This window comes from Ammospiza caudacuta, chromosome 17, assembly GCF_027887145.1.
Source record: "Ammospiza caudacuta isolate bAmmCau1 chromosome 17, bAmmCau1.pri, whole genome shotgun sequence".
Classification (NCBI taxonomy): Eukaryota; Metazoa; Chordata; class Aves; order Passeriformes; family Passerellidae; genus Ammospiza; species Ammospiza caudacuta.
This window is the reverse complement of record NC_080609.1, coordinates 9538397-9561244: the sequence shown is the minus strand read 5'-3', so window position 1 is coordinate 9561244 and position 22848 is coordinate 9538397. Positions and strand designations below refer to the sequence as shown.

General features: G+C 41.3%; 1 protein-coding gene across 1 annotated transcript in view; it reads left to right on the top strand.

The window, feature by feature from the left end:
- The first annotated feature begins 1604 nt into the window (after positions 1-1604).
- Positions 1605-22848, top strand: part of SMG1 (SMG1 nonsense mediated mRNA decay associated PI3K related kinase) — a 60731-nt gene continuing 39487 nt past the window's right edge. Inside the window, exons 1-9 of the mRNA XM_058815680.1 lie at positions 1605-1824; positions 10644-10807; positions 13772-13927; positions 16441-16577; positions 18814-18872; positions 19573-19786; positions 20523-20648; positions 20743-20815; positions 21493-21590. Of these exons, the coding sequence (XP_058671663.1) occupies positions 1736-1824; positions 10644-10807; positions 13772-13927; positions 16441-16577; positions 18814-18872; positions 19573-19786; positions 20523-20648; positions 20743-20815; positions 21493-21590 (1116 nt within the window). The 5' untranslated portion in view covers positions 1605-1735. The remainder of the gene's footprint in view (positions 1825-10643; positions 10808-13771; positions 13928-16440; positions 16578-18813; positions 18873-19572; positions 19787-20522; positions 20649-20742; positions 20816-21492; positions 21591-22848) is intronic.

Sequence of the window (22848 nt, the reverse complement as noted above, 5' to 3'; positions counted from 1 at the left end):
TATGGAAATAGGCACAGGAGATTTTCAGAAGTCTCCTCAGGTCTTGCAGTGGTCTCCAGCCTCAGATATTGCAATTAAAAAAAGATTTTGTCTACTCATGTCTCTTTGCTGAATATCTAACTAAACTATTGTGATTTTTCATAACTAAGGAATAGTCTGCTGTCAGGAATTGGACTTAATGAATCAGCTAATGTAAGTTTCCAGACCTTGCAGGAAAAATAAAAATATGCCAGAGACAGTGTACACACCTTTTTTTGGGAAACGTCCTTAGAATATCTACCAAATGGAGATGACCTTTTTTCTCTTCTCGGAATTGTGTGCCTCCCTGGTAAGAGACAGACTTTGCCAACAGTGGGCACCAAATGCCCTTCCGGCAGCTGTGAAGATAGCTTTGGAGGACAGCACGGACAGCCATGGAGATACATGGATGTGCATCCGGGCTTAGAAGGACACTATTTGGCTTTTGAAATGCATTTTAAAAGGTTCCTGTAAGGAAGATGGGGAAACCTTAGGGATTCAGTGTTTAATGTGGGCCTGGTCAGCTTTCTGCTGATGGCTGCTGAACATTAGACTCCCCGCTATTCATGGACGGGCGGTGTGCCCTAATGGAAGAAGCGTGGGGATGTTCCATCCGGAGGGACACAGCTCCCCACAGACTCCAGCCGGGCGTGGGGCAGCACGGACAGACCCGTGCGGAGGGAAGGGGGGATGGCAGCAGGGCAGGATCCGCCCCCCAGCCCCGCTCCGGTCCTGTCAGCCCCGGCTGCTCCCGGATCTCAGGGGCCCCAGGCCCCCCTCACGCCTGGGAAACCTCGGAGCGCCGGGGGTCCCCTGAGGACTCGGGGCGTGAGATCCCCTGGCTCCCCTCAGGACCCGGGGTCTGGAATCCCCGGGCTCCCCTCACAGCTGGGGACTGGGAGCCGCCGCCTCCCTCTGTGTCGCGGGCACACCGGGGCTCCTCAGGCGCCAGGGTGCCCTCGAGGCCGGGGGTACCCTGACCCTCAGGATATCGTCTTAAACTGCGCCCAGGGGGGGTTTAGGTTGGATATTAGGAAGAAGTTCACAAGAAGGATTAGACACTGAAATGGGCGGCACAGGGAGGTGGTGGAGTCACCGTCCCCGGAGGAAAGACTGGACGTGGCACTCGGTGTCATGGTACAGTTGACGTGGTGATGTTCGCAGAGAGGTTGAACCCGATGATCTCAGAGGTCTTTTCCAACCCCAGGGATTCCGGGATCCCTTCACGCTGCTGGCGTTGGGACGCCCCGGCTGCCCTCCCGCCCGGGCTCCCCCGGCAGCTGAGGGCTGTCACCGGCTCCCCGCAGGGCCGGGGGCTGACACCCCTGTGACCGCCCGGGGCGGCGCCGCCGCCGGCCAGCCGCTCCCGGGGGAGGCGCGGGCGGAGAGCAGCGGGGACCCCCGGGCGGGGATCCCGTCCCGCGGCTGCCGGAGGCGGAGCCGCCGCCCCCGCGCCCCGTGCCCGCCCTCCCGGCGTGCCCCGCGGAGGGGCGGGCGGCTCATGTCCGCCATCCCGGCGTGCTGCGCGCCCGGGCAGCAGCCGGAGCAGCCGCGGCGGCCGCGTCCCCTCCCTGCGCTGTGAGACAGCAGCACCGCCCGCGGAGCGCGAGTGAGGAGCCGCCGCCCGCGCCTCTCCCCCCGCGTCCTCCTGCTCCTGCTGCTCCTCCGCCCTGTCCCGCGCCGCTGCCCGGCCGGCCATGCCGTCTCGGGCAAGGTAATGAGCCGCAGAGCCCCGGGGTCTCGGCTGAGCGGCACCGGCAGCAGGCAGCACTACCACCCGCGGGGCTGGAATGACTGGCAACCCAGGTGGGCAGGGCTGGGGCCGGGGGCGCGGGCTCGGCGCTGTGAGAGCGGGGCGGGCGGCTCGGCCGGGCCCCACCGCCGGGCCTGGGGGAGCGGGGCGGCGGCGGAGCCACTTCCTGGCGGCCGGGCCTAGCGCGGGAGGGCGGGCGGGCCCAGGCGGCGGGACGGGGCCGCGTCTGCCGGAGGCGGGACGGGGCCGGTGTGTCAGCGCTCGGCGGGGTGGGAGCTCCCGCGGCCTGTAACGAGTGCGGCCGGTGGCCGGTGTGTGCCTGCGGGCAGCGCGTCCCTGCCTGGCGGCCGCGGCGCGGGGGAGCGGGGGTGGGCTCGGGTCCCGTATTCTCAGCCTGGTTTTCAGCTGGAGCACAGCCAGGGAAGAGCTGAGGCTGCAGGAGTACTCGTGGTTTTTTGAGGGTTAACACCATACTACATAGGTTTATTTTGGATTTTTTTTAAACAATCTGGGTAGAACAGTTGATCTATATAAGCTCTCAACCCAGCCTAGTAAAAATGTGTTGTAAGGCTTTAGGTGTGTTTACATCTGGCACGTTTTAGTAAAATTCAAAATCTGTTCATTTCTTTAGTTAGATGTAGAGAGTGTCTTTCAGCTCCTTATTATTTCTAATCTATCTCATGCTAGTGTATTTGCTCTGCTCCTCAGTCTTGCTGTTTTCAGCGTCAAAATTGTCTTGTAGAAATCCTAAAAAAAATTGGTGTTTCTTAGGTTCTTTAAAAATATATGTTTTTAGAGTTTTTGAAAGTTTTACACAACATGGGACCCTACTTACAAACTTTGCAGTAGAGACCAGAGTGGCACATGCTTGGGAATGTATTGACAGGTGATGGTTCCAGTCTCATGTAGTTTGGACTAGAAAAATTGGGTAAATGAGAAGGTCACTTCAGCATTTACTGTGAAAGAAGCTTTCCTTTTGCTTGAACAGCAAACAGGCTAACAGCTCAGATTCTAGGGCCAGTGCTAGAGGGTGTTCAATTCTTAATGGTGTATGGGGCATGGTTATTTAAATTCTAATTTCTTCTGTGATTGAGATACTTGGTCACATAACTTCTCTTTTTTCCTCACTTAAGAACTTATGAACATTATTGGTGACATTTTCTTAGTGCATCTAGATTTTTTTGGGAGAGAATTAAGAAGACTGATCTCTTACTCCTTACCTACTTCTTCACTTCAGTTTTCTTGGCTGCAGTCTGTAATTCTGGGCCCTAACTCATGACCTTTCCACCTGGAAGAAATTGGATGTGTCTTTGCAGTGGATGACTTCTATAAATGGATTTTTCATGAGTTCTGTCTTTTTATCTAAAAAAATACATCTTCTGAGGGCTAGGAAGCTGATTTTATCCAATGTAGTATTGCCTACAGAGGCTTCAGAAGAGTTAAGGGTGACAGTAAGAATGTAGCTGCAGAAATGCTTTGCCTGGTGGAAAGGTTTGAGAAGTTACCTCCATGTGTGGCTCTGGTGTGTCCCCTGTAGTCTGGTGCCTCTGTAGCTCTCAAGTGCAGCTGTGTGACCTGGGCTGCTGAAATAATTGTCACAAATTGCCTCGAAGCCACAGCAGAGCCAAAGCTCTGAGAGCACCAGGGGAAGTGTGGCAGCCTAAGGGAGCCTCAGCATGGATGGGGCCTTGTTCTGTTTCCATCACACTGTGTGAGCAACAGCTTCTGCTAAGAAATTGCCAACACCTCTGTGCTGGTCCTGACACTTCTCAGAACTTAACTGTATAATTTCCTTTAAATTTATTATTATTATTATTATTATTATTATTATTATTATTATTATTATTATTATTATTATTATGGATACCAGGAATCAGAAACATTGACACAATCCCAAGCACAGCACATTTTCATCTATGTGCAGTGCTCCATTTTTTTTTTACATCTCAGAAAGATTGGTGATGGGAAACCTGAGTCTACACTATGAATTTAAGGACAGTGCAGAGATTAAATCAGTCTGTCTATTTGGTGCTAACTAATTTTTAAAAGTGATTCACATGCACGGTTGAAAGGAGATCTGTTATATAAAACTGACAGTCTTTGTTTCTTTCATAATTTGAAATATGATCTTGGACAAACCCCACAACACAAATATATCCACATATTCTTTCCTTCTCCTTTCTGCTGGCTGTTTGTTCCATTTACTTCAGGTGATACTGGTGAATGCTTTCTTGCAGGGTGTGGAAGAGGTGAAGGAAGTGGCCCAAGCAGTGAAAGCTGTAATAATTGTAGCTGTCTCAAGTTCCTAAGGGTAAAAAAAGGAACTGCTGATACATGGGTGTATCATCAGATGGATTGTTTTCAAATGCACTTTTTTGTGTGTGTAAAAGTGACTTTTTGTGTGTGTAAAAGTGACTAGATTGATTTTCATTAGTAGGTCCAGATTTCCTCTCAGTTTTTAGTAATGCTGATCAGCACTGGGGCTTGTGGTGAACAGAGTGTGAAACTGAAAGTTGGAGTGCACAGCTTTTTTTTAAGAAAAAGTAGTTTTTAATGAAAATGAGATTTCTTTTGTGTATGTGTGGATGCAGTCATACATCATGGACTGGTTTTCCAGCAGTGTGTGTGCAGATAGAGCTGCCTGTGTTACAGAGGAAGAAGCTGTCCTGATGTACAGGGGGTATCACTTTGTGCACTGCTGTGTGCCAGACTCAGTTAATAGCAACACAAAAACTTTGTAGGCAGATATTGGATGGATGTGACAGAGAACACTGAAGGATTTCTTGAGAAGACTTGATAAGATTTTGTTCCCCCTTCTCCTAATCTTTGCAGCTGTCTAGACCTTTGCTTCTTTCTTTCTTTTCTCTTTGTTCAGCAGATCTCACTGCGTTTTCCCTGTTACAACTCTTGGGGCAAAAAATTAAATTATTTCAGTGTGCAGGCCTTGTGTGTGAGCAGAGTTCACTTGTTAGAGTGCTGAGGGCTAATTATGGACTGAAACAAGCAGTCCTGCTCTTTGGGAGGAAATGCAGGAGTGTGAGTGCAGGGTAGCAGGTTAGCAAGTGCAGGGTGCACCATGGCATGCTTGGGTGAAAGTGTGAAAAGGAAGACAAGATTTTAATTAACAGGACCTCTCTCTCTCCCTCACCTATCATAAATGTAGGTTAACAGGAGAGGATGTGAAAATGTGTAAAATAACATCTTTTACATCTGAGCAATTTTCCAGAAGTGTCCTATTAGGTTTTAGTACTGAAATAATGAAAATGGCATGTGTCCTCTCCTACAGCATAAGTCAGTGTTACAAGTTACTATTTCTGTTAGCATGGTGCTTGCCAAATCAAGTTACTGCCTGGTCCTCATGGGTTTAAATCCAATGAGACAAGACAGTAAAATATGGTCTCCTTCCAGGTAGATTGTGGCCCAAGCAGCCCTTCCAGCAAATTGTCTGGAAGTTTGTAACTGAGGACAAGTAAGTACCCTGTCTTTAATTCAGACAGGTTGGGAGATACTGGCAGGGAGCAAAAAAACTCATTAGACCAAATGGCCCAGGAAAGTGCTGCTCAGAGCAGTGCTTTGCACATGGCTGTGAGGGGCAGAGCAAGCACTCACTGTGGAAATTGTCTGGTCATAATGCTGCATCCAGGCAGTGAATGACAAACAGGTGATGGTAGCAGTGCTGGGTAGAAGGAAAGTTGAGACAGAGACTCTGTTTCTTCTGTGCTTGCATGTACAACAAAGTACCTGTAAAATTTGTTAGCAATAGGCTGAAACTGTTGTTTGCATAGGTGGGAGACCTGAAAGTTGGCAGCATAGAGGTGTTTGAGGATGTTGCTGTGATTACCTAAGAATGGGTGTAGAGTCATGCAGGGTGAAAGTGGATATGACTTCTGCCCCTTCAGGGGTAGCTGAGAGAGAGGAGAGCAAAGGCTGAGATAGGGCAGGACGGAGAAAAGTCGTCAGTGATGTTAAGGCAGCTTAAAGAATGAGATGTAGGATCAGTTGTAAGGTTCCATTGTGAAAACATCAATGGAAGCCTTGGGAGGAGATTCAGTGGGCTGCATGTGGGAGATGCTGGACAGGAATGGGTTCAGTTCTGGAGTTGCCGCCATAATTCTTGATCTCCTTTCACATTTGTGTTAAGTGTGATGATAACTCTTTGATCTCACACCTTCCCAAGCTTTTTTTGGGTTTTGGTAAAATGGAGGAGCTGAAATTTGTAATGTAAGAACCTTTGTTTTTAATGTGAAGTCAGAGGAGAATGAGATGTGAGAAAGATTAAAGAAGATGAAAGTGTGTCAGTGGGAAGCAGAAGAAACTTGGAATGTGGGTTGTTTTCCATTCAAGAACAGCCATACTAAATCAGCCCAAGGGTTCAGCTAGTTCAACATCCTGTACCCCAAAATGTCTGTTGGAATTCACCTGTGGAAAAAGAAGAGGATGTGTAAATGTGATACCCTTCCCTGACATTCCCTTCTCATAATGCCCAGTGTGGAACAGAATGAAATTGGTGAGAAATTACTGTCTAAGAAGAGAGGGACACAGAATCAGAGGTGATTTGAAATGCTGCTGTGATGGCAGGTAATTGTCCAGCAATGGAGCTGGCAGAATTGCAGTAGGAAGATAGTTAATTAGTTATTTCATGAATAGAAAACACAGCCACTTGTATTTTCTCAGCACAGAGAAGAAGCAGAAGTTGGCTTTGGGGTGGGCTCTGGCTTGGCAGGATGGACCAAGTGATGAGAAGATCATGGCAAAAGGAAGCTCTGCATGCCAGTGGCAGAACAGGCAGAAACTTGGTGGGAAGCTGTTAATTTGGGTGAATACAGTGACTCTTTATAGTTTTAAATATTTTACTGATAAAGAATTTCAGTAATGAAGAATTTATCGACATTACTTCAAATAAACTTGGCAAATAGAGCAAGTAAGCAAATGACATCAACTGACTTGGGTAATAATAGAGCTCACTCAGTGGAGTTGCCTTGGAATAAATCTTTCATGTAGGTTCTGTACTTGGAAATAAAATCAAATAGAATAATTAAGTGATTTTTGTCTCAAAATATTGTCCATATGGCAGGATTGTTCTGAAAAAGCTACACATAATGAACAGTATACACTAGATTGTAGCAAGTTTCTTGGACAAAAATTATTAAGGCTTCCATATAACAAAAATAACAACACATTTTTGATCTATTTTTCTTTTTTTTTTTTTCTGGGTAAGTTAAACTAGTTGCTTTTAGCTGTGCTCTCTTCAGTCAGACAAAATGGTAAGTCAAATTATATTTATATTTTTGATGAAATAAGATCGTAGACTAATTTTTGAAAAGTCTGTTTCCTTTTGTATGCCAGTGGAAAAAAAAATAAGCAGCCTTTTTGGAGAGGGAGGACACACTAGTGGCTATTTCTGCTTATTCATGTGGGTGAACTATTTTCTTTTCCTGTTGGACAAAGTCAGGTTTAAAATCACCCTGCAGAAAACTGGATGCAGTATCTTCTGTTTAAAGATATTGCTAAAACAGTGTCTGCAGCCACTTGGTGGTGATGGGCAATCTTCCTCCACAACCAGACACAGATGAAAACTCTCATGTGAGCTCTTGTAGTGCTTTGTTTACTCTCCAGCAGTGGGCTCTTCAGGTAGAAGTAATGCAGTGTAGGCTCTTATAAAGTGCCAAATAAACTTTGGAAGCTACAGTATAAGGTAATCATAGTCATGTTCATTCTTGTAGTTTCCCATTTTGATTTCATCTAATATAGCATTTGTATTTTTGCTTTTGCTTATCTGTTGCTAACATTGTACATTGAGACTATCAATATATGATGTTTGTTAGATGTGTGGCAATGTCAATGTATTTAACTTAAATTTGTTGTTACATAGGATAATGCTGAGCATTAGGTCTGTCGTGTAACCTGCCATCTGCTTGGTGCAATTTCAGTGTAAATATCACCATGTGAGCAGAACTGTGCCCTCCTGAAATGCAGGCATGGGCTGAGGTGACCAGCCCTACAGTCCTGCCCATTGCCTGGGGGAATGGCTGGAGGGAGGCAGAAAATGTAATTATTTTAAAACTTTGGCAAGTACCTTCACACAGAGTGCCTGCCTTTGAGTTGTGAGGGGCTGTCTTTCAAAATAGCAACCACATTCCTGTCATGAGAAATGGGTTTGGAAATGGAGTGTGTCTGCCTGTGAGTGTGCACAGCAGTGTCACCCAGGTGTCTGGAGCACAGGGGCACGTGGCAGGTGCTGGGACACAGCCCCAGCTCTTGATGAGCCCTTGCCACAAGTGCCCAGAGTGGTGTTGCAGGAGCCCACAGTGCAGCTCTGGAGTTCCCTTCCCCCTGAGGAGTGGTGAGTGCCCCTGGGCAGCTGGAAATGCACAGGTCTGTCAGTCCTCTGCTCTGCCTCTGCTGTGAGCTCCTTCCCATTGGAAATCCCCTTTCCAGGCAATACAGGCCACAGCAGTTGGTTGGTCACAGGATACCAGCATCTTTCTAGGATGATTTTTGTCTCTGCCTCATAAAGATAGCCAGGAGTTTCTATCCTATTGAAGCTAAGCATTTATTGTAGTGGGAACAGTGTTGTCAGTGGGCATTATTGTCTCTTAAATTGATATATAGGAGAACAATTACGTATTTTTTACTAAAATTGGACTCGCCTTTTAGTTGGTGATAAAGTGTGAGCAGGTTGGCTTGCAGTTGGCTGTTCCAGAAGCCAGAATGAAATGAGTGTGTGGGTTTTCCTGGGGAAACAATAGGCTCACGTATTTTACCACAATGGAAAATTTTACAAAGTGTTCACAGGCTGTCCTGTGGGAAGTGGGGTTAGCTGAGAACATGTGTAGTCCTTCAGCTGATAGGGATGTACAGAACAGTGTTAAAAATTGTACATTTAATCAGCTTTTCTACAGATGTAGGAATTTCAGTGTTAATGGCTGACAATTAGAGATGATTCAGTTTACAGCACATTGCCTAAAAAAAAGCGATGCCCTTTGGGAAGGTAAAGGTAAGAAGCCATCAGTACTTCAATTTGTCAGCTGAAAATTTGTCAGCCTGTTTCATTGAAAGGCTAATGTAATTGCTCAAAGTGAACTGGGAGGTTTTAGGGCAGGGAGATCTGGGGTCTCTGTGTACGTCTGTACATGATTTGGTCACATTTGAAGTTCATACCATGTGAAGTGCAGAACTTTCCCGTTCAGCATAGCTTAGGTGAATGATGGTGGAACAATTGAATAAAGATTTTTACAATCCTAGTTAACTGTCATGAATAAAGACTTTTACTAAGGCTTTGCCTCTAGAGTAGCATAGCCTATTTTTGAAATAGTCCAAGCAAGTGCCCAACAAAGCAGTAGATGTGATGGCACAGTGGATACTGAGTGAGAAAAAGTGTCTTACTGTGTATGTCTAAAAATGAACTTGCTTACAGTGCAAAAGTGAATAATACCTGCCAAGCAAATATAATATCAACCTGCACTGTGAGAACATGGAAAAAGTACAGTTTTCTTATTTTTCCAAACTGATAATGTCTTTTAACATTCTCAGGAGAATAAAATGGGTGTCTTTAATTCCAGTTAGTTTTGCAAGTGTCAGTGCTCATGGTATTCCTCTTCCAGTTGTACTGAGGCTGAGCTGTGTTGGACAGTAGCAAGGCTTTAGTACTGCTTAAGTAACAACTGCTTATCAAAAAGTTTACCTGTGCTTTTCCCTTTTGGCCTTGAGATGTATTTCCCTTTTTCCTGAATTTGTCTACCAGTTCTAATTACAGTGTTGTCTTGCAAAGGAAAAATGAAAGAAATTTTCTTTAAGGACATGTGGTGTTTATCCTTACACAAATTGTAGTTAATTTACAGAAGTGATCTGTCCTGCTTTTTTGTTAAATAATTAAATGAACTATCCAAAACTTTAAGTAAAAATAGTAGATCTTTAGAGTAGGGAAAGCTTGTTGTGAGTAATCTGAATAGTCTGATTCTAAATACACTGGAGTTGAGTGAAATTTTGCTGACTCTCCCTTTGGATGGGTATTGCTTTATTTGTTTTAATGTCATCCCCCCATCATTGCTTGTAAGAGTGCATTTGAAGTGATTGGTTGAGTTTGTGTTCTGAAGTCTCATGCACACATGTTTATTATTAAAGTCCTGTATGTTTAAAAATTAAACCACTTAGTGTGTCCAGGGAGAAGAGTTGATTTCATAATTCTAATATTTTCCCTTAAAAGTTTAGTCTGGTCTATATCAGTTTTCTGATATGAGAGTGGTTCAAACCTAATGCAGATTTCTTTTTAAGTTGCCTTTTATCTGCAGACATTTACACTTAAGGATCACAGCTCTTAATTTACCTTTCAGTATTTTCACAGTGAAGTCTGCTTCCTTCTTTTTTTATTTTGTAAAAACTTCAGATGTGATTTTTGTGCTGATCATCAGTTACATTCTTCCATCTAATAAGAGGGTTTATGTTGCTGAGTAAGGCCCATGGCATATTACATAAAAGTTCATCTGTAGATCAGTGATGACTTTCACAAATGGTAGGCTGTGTCATCCAGCTGTGATGCATACCTGGACCTGGTTGTGTTTTATTTGTCACCTCTGGGAAGTAATGTTTTCCTTGTACAGACATGCAACTGGAAAGAGACTTGAGAAGGTCATAAGAAAAGGCACTGGCACACTAGAATGCATTTCCTTTGCATGTTGCTGTGATAATTAGTCAATTCCTGTCCCAATGTGAATTTAAGGTAATTTTTTAAGCAACAGGTTAGACAAACAACTTTTTTGACATAGTGAAATACATTTGGGATTGTCATTTAAATATGCTGCATTTATAAGTGAATGTGAATCCCACTCCTGTTATATCCCTACATAAAAAAAAAATATTTTTCTCTTTGTAGAACTGACAGTGCATCAGCTGACCAGGACAATTTAAAATATTCTTCATCCAGAGATCGGGGCAGTTCTGCCTCCTATGGATTACAGCCCTCAAATTCAGCTGTGGTGTCTCGGCAAAGACACGATGATATCAGAGTCCACACTGACATACAGAATGAAGAAAAAGGTACCCAGATTGCTGTTTCGTGTGTGATTGTGAGGGGATGAGCAGGGAAAGGCAGGAAACTGAAATGGTGGAGAAACTCTTGTTTTGTTTTGTTTTGTTTTTTTTTTTCCCTTCCCCCCAAAAAAGGCTGTGAACTGATTTGTCTCATTGCCACAGTATCAGTGTTTGGGAGATTTGTCAGGCCTCAAAGAATTGCTGTGGTTGTTGTGAATACTGAGAGAAACATGCAGTTGTGTTAGGAGAAGAATGCAAGAAGAGCTTGATGTGTTAACAGAATTAGTATTTTTTTCTGAAGAGTGATATTCTGGATGTGTCTGGTCTTCAGGCTGTAATTTCTTCCTGATTGGTCTCCAGTACTTCTGGTATTGGATTAAATGGACTACAAGGCTGATCTATTGCCTGTTGCAGCTTTTCTGCACCAAACTGGAATCTTTATTCAACAATCAGTTCTATATTCTTGTAATTAATGTCAGTTTCTACTTTCATGTACCTCAGTCTGACTTCATGTAAATCATGTGATGTGTGATTCATACATTTTTACTGGTTTTGGTTTTTTTTTATCCTTAGGATGTAAATACTATCTCTAGGAAATAACTAAACAGTCAGAATCATATCTTTTCTGTAATTATGAAAAGTCTGTATTCTGATTTTTTTCCTTTCTTTAATTGCCAAATACAGATATCAAATTGGAGGATTTCTTACTTGTAGAGTCAGTTTTGACTATGTAAATCCTCAGGCAGGCCAGACTCAAGAACCAATCTCACAGGAATAGTAGTGTGGGAGTTTTTGTTCAGGAACCTAAAAAGTATTTGAACTCCCCCCACTTCTCTGGCCTGTAACTGACTCTAAATAATTGCTGTATCGTAGGGGAAATTACAGCTGGATGCAAATTAATATTTTATAAGTAGAAGGTAGTGTTAGTAGGTGGGAGAAGCATGAAGCATGTTTATCTGCATAGTTTGAGAACCTTAAGATTTGTTTTACTTCAGTTGAGAAACTGCTTAGGAGGTGAGTGTATTTGTCTGTCTGCTAATGTGGAATGTTGTACTGTGTTTAACACAGACTGGCATAGGGGGTTGTTCTTGTAATTTGAAGGGTGCTGGTATTTAAAGAATGTACTGGCAGTGCAATGAAATAGTAAGTTTTGGACAAATTCAGAAAGGTAGTTTGTGAAGTTGCTGGGGAAGTGCCATTTGAGAAGAAAAATGTACCTGGCTCTCCCTCCAGTGCTGTGTCTTGCAGGGCATGTCTCTGCTAGCTCAGCACTTTGTGCTGTTCTGTTCAGGTGTGACTTGAAAAGAAGTGATTGGGATATTCTAACTATAAAACCAAGTTCCAGGTGTATCTAGTTCATTTTTGTTATTGGAGAAATTTGTAAGCATAAAGATGCAGAATAGTTTCTCTGTTTACTAAGATTTTTCAGTTCATCTGTTGGAGTCTGTCAGCATGGAATTTTCATTTGAGATTTTCTGTCCTGGCTTCCATACGCCCCCTACCCACCTCCCCCCAGTTTCTGGTGTTAATAATAAAAATCACTTACAAATTGATGATTTTTGGAAGTTTTTCAGGTTTGAAAACCTCCAAGGATGTGACTCTTATGTTTAGGCTCAAATGCATTATTGCTGTTGGAAGTTACTTCCTTCATAGGACAGTGTGGTTTGTTCCGACAAAATAAAGTGAAAATGGCACACTTGTTAGTTTCTGTTTAAAAACTGAGCTGTAAAAAATAATGTTGTAAATCTAAATGGATACAAACTATCTTTGCTGTAATTGTAGTTAACCAATTACAAGTGAGACCTTGCACAGGGTTTTCTGTAATGGTAGGGCATCCCCACGGGTATAGGGATGCACAAATGTATACTGGTAGTTAATATCTGCATTTTATCAAATGTTTTGCCTTAAAGAAACATTTGTTAAATCTACTAAGGTCCAGGTTCACCTCAATGTTTGAACTCTACTTTTTTATGAATCCTTTAGTCTCAATAGGCAGCCTCTTATGGGGAGCCACCTCTCCTTTTCGCCAGACCTTTTATACATTGAAGCAGGTGGACTTGTGGGAATATCTTTTCTAAAGGAAACCTTGCATGTTTTTTAATGTTCTAGATTTAATTTTATTGGCTGATTCTTCTCTGTCTTGGACAGGGAAGGCACTTCAGAAATGTTCCTTGGAGCTCTAATACATTGAGTGAAGGATTGGGCAGGCTCAGGGAACAGTTTCACTTCTCTGCAGTGTTGAGGGGAAGAACCTGCTCCTCAAAGTGGTGTGGCAGGCTGGAAAATTTCCAGTCTCAGCATTTGAGTAGGTTTATTCTGGTGGATCTAGGAGTAAGATCAACTGAATTAGTCAAAATTATGCTTTTATTTTCATTTTCTATTGTTACCAAAGATGTATCTTAAGTGGGAGAATGTAGAATATAGACTCCTTGATTGAGAATGATACCAGTATTACTGAAAATGTCGACCTTTATGTTTAAGGAGAGTTGTTCCATCTGTGCAAGCAGATCATATTTGTCTTTTCAAAAACTGTATTTTTTGGCCATTTTACTTAGCTTGTGTGGTGGATTCATAGGAAAAGCAGAATGAAGATTTCATGTACATAAAGGAGCAAGTAAATTAAAATACCTAGCCATGTGTACTGGCAGTTTGACCTTGTATTTTACAAGGCCTTTCATGTCAAAGTAATAATAAGAAAACATTAAATGCAACAAAATTGATATTAAACTTTATGACAATAGTGGGTTTTTTTCATGTTCAGAAGAAAAAGATGAGATTCTTAATGTGTGACCTGGAAATTTTCAGGAAATAACAAAACATTGATGCATGTGGAAGTGAAGAAGGAAGCTAAAGGAGATGGTAGAAGATAGAGCTGCTAATTTGCATATGAATTGAATAACTCGCAGCTCAGCACCCTGGGAAATGTGTGTTCTGAGAGCCTGATCTAATGTCACATTGGTTTGTCCACAGGTGGCTACAGTGTCAATGGAGGATCTGGGGAAAATACTTATGGTCGGAAGTCGTTGGGGCAAGAGCTGAGAGTTAACAATGTGACCAATCCTGATTTTACCAGTGTTCCGCATGGGAATCGTGCTTTAGCCACAAAAGACATGAGGAAATCACAGGGTAAGGACATGGCTGATTTTCAGGAAGAGGATATCTCTTTTGGCAATATTTCTCACGTTCAGAATGTGAAAAGAAGTTCTGTGGTTATGCAGTCTGTATGGATTTTATTTTTTGTGATACATGATTAGATGGTGTTGATGGAAACTTGTTTTGCTCGTTTTTTGTCTTGTTTTATGCTGAGGCTTCCTCCATAGGTTTGGCAGATCTCTCAATGACCTGGCTTAGGCTGTAAATCTTTCAATTTCCTTTAGATGGCTTTTGAACTCTTGCTTAGATTAGCCAGATTTGGCAGAGACATCTCCAAGAAGGAGAACTTGCTTTGGATTTGTCGCAAATGGATGCCTGAGTAAAAAGTTGTAATTAATGAGCCCCAGTGTGAGAAGAGCAGCTCAGCTGTTCCTGTTCTCCCTGGGCTGCAGGATAAGCAGTGGTCACGTCCTGTCACTGTGTCCTGAGCCTGCCACTGCTCCTGCTCCCTCTTGCTGAGGAACAGAGGCCAGGGAGGAGCTGGAAGCATCCTAAGAATGTGGGCAAGGTCTGGGGAGATGCAGCAAGAACAAATTTGGAGTTTCAAGAGGGTGCAGGAATGCTGGGCTTGTGTTTTTGAGGAAGAAGGCTTCATTCTTCCCACTATTTGAGGTTTGAGTCATAGTTAAAAAAAAAAAAAAGTTATTCTAAGCATTTTTTGAATGGAAATAGAAACTTTATGACTAAGCACTGTCACTTATTGCATCACTTAGTATAAGTAGTAGTTGAGCCACTGGTAAAATCTGCCTGCTTTATGCCAGGCACATTATAAACATGAGGACAGGCTGTTTCTTCTCAAGAATTAATATTTCAGAGGAGAAAAAAGAATATTCAGTGTACTTTGCAGTGGAAGAGCTGAGGTGTAAGTGGTGCCATGACTGTTTCAAAAATGTGATTTTTAGGAATGGATTAAACTCAGACTTTAGAATCCCATTCTGGTGTCTTGGTCTAAAGTTATGTAGTCCTTTTAGTGTCTTTTTATGTTTATGTAGAGGAAATAGAACACTCTTCAAATGAAAAAACTTTCTGCCAGTACTAAATAATAGTTAATTCAGACTGTTTTCCTGGGTATGTGAGCATCTCTTTAATACTTAAAAGGTTAGGATATATAATTTTGGATTCCTGAAGTTGCTGCCTATGACTTGCATATTTTCTCTCCTTGAAATGTCAGATTTCAAGAGTTTGTCCTTTTGAACGTGGCTGTCTTTGATTGTTGTAGGTTTCAGCAAGTCATTTTGGTTTTTTGTGTCTTTAAAATACAATGGGATTATGCTGCAACAAGATTTTGGGTTTTAAGTTCTTTGATGTTTTCTTGTTAGTGTATTCATTAAACTATTTTTAAAATAGTCTGTTGTGAATTAGTGTGTGGCTGAGACCTTGCTGAATTTTCACAAAGTGGATGTCACAGGTATTTGTTACCTAGTGCTTTGATTAGTGTAGCTTCATTTGTGTTCTTGGTTAATATTTTTTGCTTCTTTTTTTTTTCTTAAAGTTGTAATTGTGACTTAACAATTACCTGACACTATTGGGGAGTAATGCCAATGTAGATTAGCTATGAACTGAATAAAGAGAAAGCTGCTTTAGTCACACCAGATGAGTGATGTCTAGCAGAGTAGAGCAGAAAGCTCTGTAGCTGTCTTGGATTTTGTCATTAGTCATGTTGACTAAGAATGCCTCATCATACTCCATGAATCCTCTGATTTGAACCACCATGAAACATCTAATGTTAAATTTATTGAAAGAAATTTTGCTTCCTTTTTTCAAATGAGGGCAATTAATTATTTGTATGAATTCATAGGCAATTTGTCCCTGAGGCAGGTGAGCTGCATTGTGACCATCTCTGGTAATGTGTTGGCCAGGTTTGATGAGATGTTGCCTTAGGAAGGTTCATTCTCCCCCATCGTGATCTGCTTAAGTGAGCAGCCAGGTCCCTCTTCATGCTGGGGCCTTCTGTTCCTCAGTAAAGGAAGAGCAGATCTGTTTTCCTGTTTGAAACAGAACCCTGCTGCCTATCAAGAGAGAAAATATTGTTTGTTTGTAGTTGCCTGAACTTAAATCTGGTTCTTTGCTTCGGGAAGCAGCTTGTTTTTTCCACAGGGTTTTCTCAAAGTATTGTTTGTTGAATTATTTTTGTTTATTCTACAATAAGTCTGGTTTAATCTTACCCCACACCATTTTTTTTAGTTCCATTTATGTAGAAGGAAACTAAGTCCAGATTTTTTGTGTAGAAGTAAGACACTTCTGCTTAGTTCTGAATGAGTTCAACAGGTACTGGGCTGTGCACATGAGGAAATGAAATATTTTGGTGGCTAAATTGGATTTTACATTTAACTTCCTTTTATGAAAGTTTAAAACCAATCAGATTTTATTTTTAATTATTTTCTTAAATGACTATTATGACTTATTGATTCCACTCATACATGTATTGGACAACACAGTACTGTTGATAAATGCTGTAGGAACAAATAAAGAATTTCTTTTTCCAGAGCGACCGTTGTCTTATTCTGACGAGTCTCGACTGTCAAATCTTCTTCGGAGGATTACTCGGGAAGACGACAGAGACCGAAGACTGGCTACTGTAAAGCAACTGAAAGAATTCATTCAGCAACCAGAAAACAAACTGGTCAGCAATTCTTCCTTTTCCATTGCATTGGGTAGTTCTTGTTTTATAAAATTGTCTTTTTCAAATCTGAGTATTGGCATGTGTCTGCAGGAATTATCTTGTATACAAAGAATTTCATTCCACACGAAAGGAGAGTGTATTCCTGGATTGTCTGTCTTGTTTCCATAATTCAGGAAATGTTTGATTAGGATGTATTGCCTTAAGCTAAACTGATGAATGCCTAAACTAATGTAGATTAGCTGTTATAGGAATTTACATGGCATGTGTGTGGCTTTGTTTGACTGCTTTAGGAATAGCCTCTGGATCCCTCAGAAAGGAAACAGTGAGAAAGGAAAGTGTTGTTGTCTTTTTCAAGAACTGCTTCTGTATTTTAAATCAAAAATACACAGGTTTTTTATTCTTGTGAACAGCTCATCTTAGAGCTACTCAGCTTTCTAACTAAACATCTCTGTATGTGGGAAGAGAACCAAGTAAATCTTTGTTTTCATTACATCTTGAGGAGTTCTGGTGGTTTGCTGAAGTCTCTAATGTCCTCAAGTGTTTTTTAGGGATATGGGGATGGGAAGGGAAGTATCCCACTGTGGGTATAAATTTTTAATATTACGTATTTTGAAATGAAATATTAAAGAGCATATTGTCTGGCACATCTCCCCCACTGTTTTGGAAAGCTTAAGAGTTCTCCAAGTACTGAAAAAGCAGGAAGTGATGCTTTATTATCCTGCCACTCATTTGCAAGCAGTGCTCTGATACTTTAGCTGTGGGATCTGTGTCTGTCCTTACTCATAAGAAATTGGTTCATTTTCTCATTGTATGTTAATTAACCAGTGATAATTGTGCTCTTTTCCAAAGGACATGAGACTTGAATATGGGGAATATTCTGGTCTGTGCACCTAGGTGTAAGCAGCCCTTGTGCAAGCCTGGTTAACACTTCAGCTTTCCTCTTGTTGCTACAAGGGTTTAGGAAGTAAATGCTTTCCACAGTTATTCTGTGGTTACTTTTAGTTACTTCCATTATTCTCCATGAGGTTTTCCCCATTTTAAAATTTTATTTTGTAGCTGCATTTATTTAGGTTTATTGGTATCTCAGAATGTACTGAAATTGCCATTGTAATGTGTAAGTCAGCAATGACAAACTTTGTTAGTGGTCAGAATATTAGAAGTTTGTCACTTAGAAGCTCCTCTGAGCTCACTAATGAGAATAAGATCAGATGTCAAGTGATATCAAGGCCAAAACTTCATAATGGACGGTGTTTAACCTAGCAGTAGTTCCTGCAGGTCTTGACACTACACAGTGTACTTTAACTTTGGAGTTCTTTTCATCTTCAGTGCTGAAATATGAGTTCAGAGTCAAGTGGTAGAAGTCAGTAGTCTCTTGTTATCTAATGGAGTCCAGCTTTAGCTTCTAAATTATAGAGATGTCTTTTTCTTCTTAGCCTGTCTTGCAGGTACCAGACACATTTTCAAAATGCCCTTATGAGTTCTGAGGGGTCAAGCATGTGGATCTCTGTCCCTCCAGCCTCAAAAGCATGATGTTGCTCAAAACTTTTAAACAAAAACTGGCTGCCATCCACAGTGTTAAAGAGGAATGTCTTTCTGAAGAAAAGAGAATGAACCTTTTTATTAACTTGTCAAGAAAACTTCCTGTTAATATGTTACACAGTTGCAGCTAATGTGTGATTTTTCAATGAGATCACTAAAGTGGCAGGGGTTTAGTGCATGTTAGGAAAACAGGTCTTTCTGATTATGGTTACTGAGAAGCACTAGTTCATCAATAATGCTTCACCTCCAAAATTGTATTCCATTTCACTAAAATGCAGGGTTGCCTAAATAGAAACTTTAATACTTCAGGTTATGACTTCCATAAAATTTTCTAGTGATACAATTGATTTATTAGTGTTAGAAATTTGGGCTTTAGTAGATGCTACTCATGAACTGTGTGATGTGTCTTCCATGGTGATGTAATGTTATCAGCAAGAACTAAACATGGAACAGACCTTGATAGCAGGCTGCCAGTATTTTCATGGCTACTGTAAATAAATATCAAATATAACATCTAGGATAATATTGCAGTGTTGCTTAATATAGTTGATGCTAGTCTGCAGTGGCCATGGAAAGCATAATGGCATTCAGAGAGAACTGGGAGTGTTGTGTTTAATGTGGGTGTAAGCAGGACCTATTGTGCAGGCAGTATTGGGCAATTGCTGTGCTTATGCCTTTTATGTATCTTATATTACAGGTACTTGTTAAACAACTGGATAATATCCTGACTGCCATTCATGATGTGCTCAGTGAAAGGTAAATTGAAAAAATACTCTAAAGGGGAAAAATAATGTCAGTATTAGTTTGAAATAGAGAGGGAAAAGTTTGAGAGAAAGTGATTTGCTAGTTTTGCATGGGTGTCCCATGCAGGAACAGAATGAAATTGGGGGAAATAAAGGCTCTTAGGCATATCAACAGTTCTGTTGGGCTGTCTAGAGTACATCTCACTTGGACAGAATGTGGAGGCACAAGTGTGGCTTTGGTGCTGTGGGTAGTGTGGAGTCTGTCTCAGGTGTGTTCACTCAGCTGGTGGAGCTGTGCACTGCTGTGCTGGGGTGGCTTCCAAAGTGAAATGAGTTTTTTTACAAGCTGAGTCATTTACATCTAATGAAGAATGTGTGTAGAGGATGCTGAGGTTTGTGTGGGCTTTTAGGTGCTTAGGTCAGTGTTATTTCCCTGACTCAGCTGCATATTAAGAACTATTTCTATTGGGTAGTGTGTTGCTAATAAAACAGCACATTTGTGTACTTTTATTCCAGTTGATTTACTCCATAGAATTAATATTTCTTAGAATTTTACCTTAGCTTTGCCACTGCTGCCGTTAAGTAGGAGAGAAGCAGCTTCATTTCTGCATCTATTTTCTTTTGCTTTAGAAAATGCATAATTCTGTTCATGCTTCTGTTTTGCTGCCATGGCTGGAGATCCCAAGTTTCTTTTTTTCTCTCCAAAATTACAGTAGCAAATTGCTTCAGGAATTGAGACAGGAAGGAGCTTGCTGTCTTGGCCTTCTTTGTGCTTCTCTGAGCTACGAGGCTGAGAAGATCTTTAAATGGATTTTTAGCAAATTCAGTTCATCCACAAAAGATGAAGTTAAACTTCTTTATTTGTGTGCAACCTACAAAGCACTAGAGACTGTAGGAGAAAAGAAAGCATTTTCATCTTTAATGCAGGTAAGACTACAAGTTAAAACATGATTATTAATGATTTTCTCAGTGCAATGCTTGAATGAAGTTTTTAAACTGGAATGAACAGTAAGTAATGCTATATTGACATAATAAATAAATATCATTACAACTGGGATGCAACTTTCTGAATGGGATTATTTGATTCTGGTTAAATTAGAAAAGAATGACAAGTCACATACTTTGATGCAACTTTCTAGTATTTATAGCAAATCCAAGAAGAATCTTTTTGAAACAAAAAGATAAACTTATGTGGAATGGTACACAAAACCCAACCTTTTGATTGTTATATGCCACCTCCTATTTACAATTTCTAACTGGAATTGTGGGCAGATCTGAGAAGGAGTAGGATGTGTGCAGACAAGGTGATGTCCCTTTGTACAAGTTTTAGGGTTTCTTATTTTGGGTGTAGAAGAGCTATGGCCAGGTCTGTGCTCCAATTTAATAGTTACTTTACAGAGCCAGAAAGCTTTGACAGAAGAAATAGGGCTTAAAATTACACAGTTGTTCTGTGGCTAAAGAGCTAAAGAAAAGTGTTCCCTGGCCCTGCCATATATCAAGCAAATGCCCCCTTGAAGTGATTATTTTCATGCAGTGCATGTGATGCCTTTTACATTTTGTTCCTGCAGAAGGAGTAGAGTTTTGTTGATTGAATCAAAGCAGTTTGTTAGAGTGTGTTGTCTCTCATGTTTAATATGAAATATCTGGTGCCTTTGCTTTTCAGCTTGTAATGACCAGCCTGCAGTCCATCCTAGAGAATGTTGATACACCAGAGTTACTGTGCAAGTGTGTCAAGTGCATCCTTCTGGTGTCTCGATGCTACCCACACATTTTCAGCACCAATTTTAGGGTAAGCTTTCTCTGTGCTTTGTGTTTTCTTTCTACAATGGAAATGTTGGTGCATTAAGTTGGGTGATGACTCTGTTTTCACAATTGCTTTGCAGGACACAGTGGACATCCTGGTTGGGTGGCACATAGATCATACCCAGAAACCTTCTTTGACACAACAGGTCTCTGGTAAGTTTAGCCAGAGGAGCTCATGGAGGGTCTCACAGCCTGCTCTGGCTTGCAGATGTTGGGGGTTTATTTACACCAGTTTGGGTCTTCTGACACGGAAGTTGACACAAAACCAAACTGAGTTTTTGGCTGTGTAGCATGATACTTTGTTCCTAACTTTTTAGCAAATTTACATTTTCCATTTTTTGCTGATTCTGGAAAAATGGGATGCTTTATTCAGGGTACATTTAAACACCAATTGCTTTGTGCAGTCTTATAACAATCTTAAATTTATAGGTCTTAATATATCCTCCGTGAAAGGATATATTTTCTCCATATGTACTTTTAGAAAATCTTCCTCATGAAGATACTGTACTGGCATTTAAAAAATGGGGAGAGTTTTTCCAATAGCTTTATCATTTTTCTATGATTTATTCACAGCAAGTTTATTATTCTTGTGTCATAGCCCTAGATTCTATCCTTGGTGTTTACTGATGTGGGGCGGAACTGAACCTTAAAAGGATTTTTGCAAAAGGACAGAAGAGAGAGATACAATTTGTATTTCTTTTAAAACATCTGGTATTAGTATTTTCATGTGGATGACCTCTTAGTTCAGCAACTTTTCCCTCAGAAATATGCAACTAAAATTTAATGATTGTATGTCACCCTGTATTAATTGGCTTGGTATTTTTGTACAGGATGGCTGCAGAGCTTGGAGCCCTTTTGGGTGGCTGATCTAACTTTTTCTACCACACTTTTGGGTCAGTTTTTGGAAGATATGGAAGCTTATGCTGAGGTAAACAAGACTTTATGGTATATAACAGAGTTAATTGTTATGGTTTTATTAATAAACCCACAGCTGTGATTTTTATGGCTGTATTAGGCTTTCCTGGGGAAAAGAGGACCAAATTATGGAGTATAATTCAGTCATGTACAATGACCAGCTGCACAAATACTCATGAATTATTTAATTAGTATCACAACCAGGTTTTTAGCCATTGTTGATTGACAATATAGTGTTGTAGTAAAACTATAAACAATTGACCAAGCAGGAATGCCTTTATTTTTCAGGAGCTGATGTGAAGACAGCTCATGACTTTTCCTTGGTGCTTTCTCTAATTGTCCAACCTCTCAGTGTTTCAGAACTAGTAACTGTTGGGGAGAGAGAGGAAATCTTAATTCTTCAAAAGACTAATGATAAATCTGTCTTTTTAAAATAATGCAGCAGATTACATTGTGCAGGAAATAATACAGCAGGAATTGATGGAAAATGAGATTAAATTAATTTAATGTACTTCATTTTGACTTTGTAACCTTTGCTTAGTTAACAGGGCATAGAGTTTGTCTGATGCTGTCATTAAAGGAAGAGCTTTCGGGTTGGGGGGGAGTGCTGTCTTGTAAGGTGTATGTGCTCATATGAATATGTACCTACAGGTCAATTATACTGCATTGTCTATGTTAATATACAGGCCCTGTAGGTAAAATTGTACTTGCAGCATAATTTGTGTCACTCAAAGCAGAGTCAATAATTTGGTCAGTGCCCTTCTCTGTGCAGCAGGGCCTTTGCTGGGGCAGCTTTAGGATTCTCAGGGCAGAGCAGTAAATCACTGCTTATCAGGCTGGCTGCTGCTCTGCTCAATGTGTGTATTCTTAGTCACGGAAGAGTTTCAAGATAACGTGTGCTAACGTGGAGGAGGTGCTTCCAGCCAGTGTGTTTATCTCACAGTGGGGTAGAGCAAGGCTACAGCTCTGCTAATGAGATCAGCACTTCTGGGAATGTTCCCAGGCACTGGTGCCAGCTGGCATGGGGTAGGCTGTTAGTGAACTCTTGGTCTCCAGATTAACATAGTTCACATATGTGATGGGAATGGCCAAACACCTCCACTCCAGTTTGGGGATGGGAATTTTTTGGAAGAGTGGTAAAAGTGTTCAGAAAACTGTTGTAACAGTGCAGCAATACAGATGATCATGTTCCAGAGACCAGGAACTTCATAAGCCTAAGGTTTAATTTACAAGATATAGTCTGAGTACTTTGTTTCAGTGGCTAAACTCAG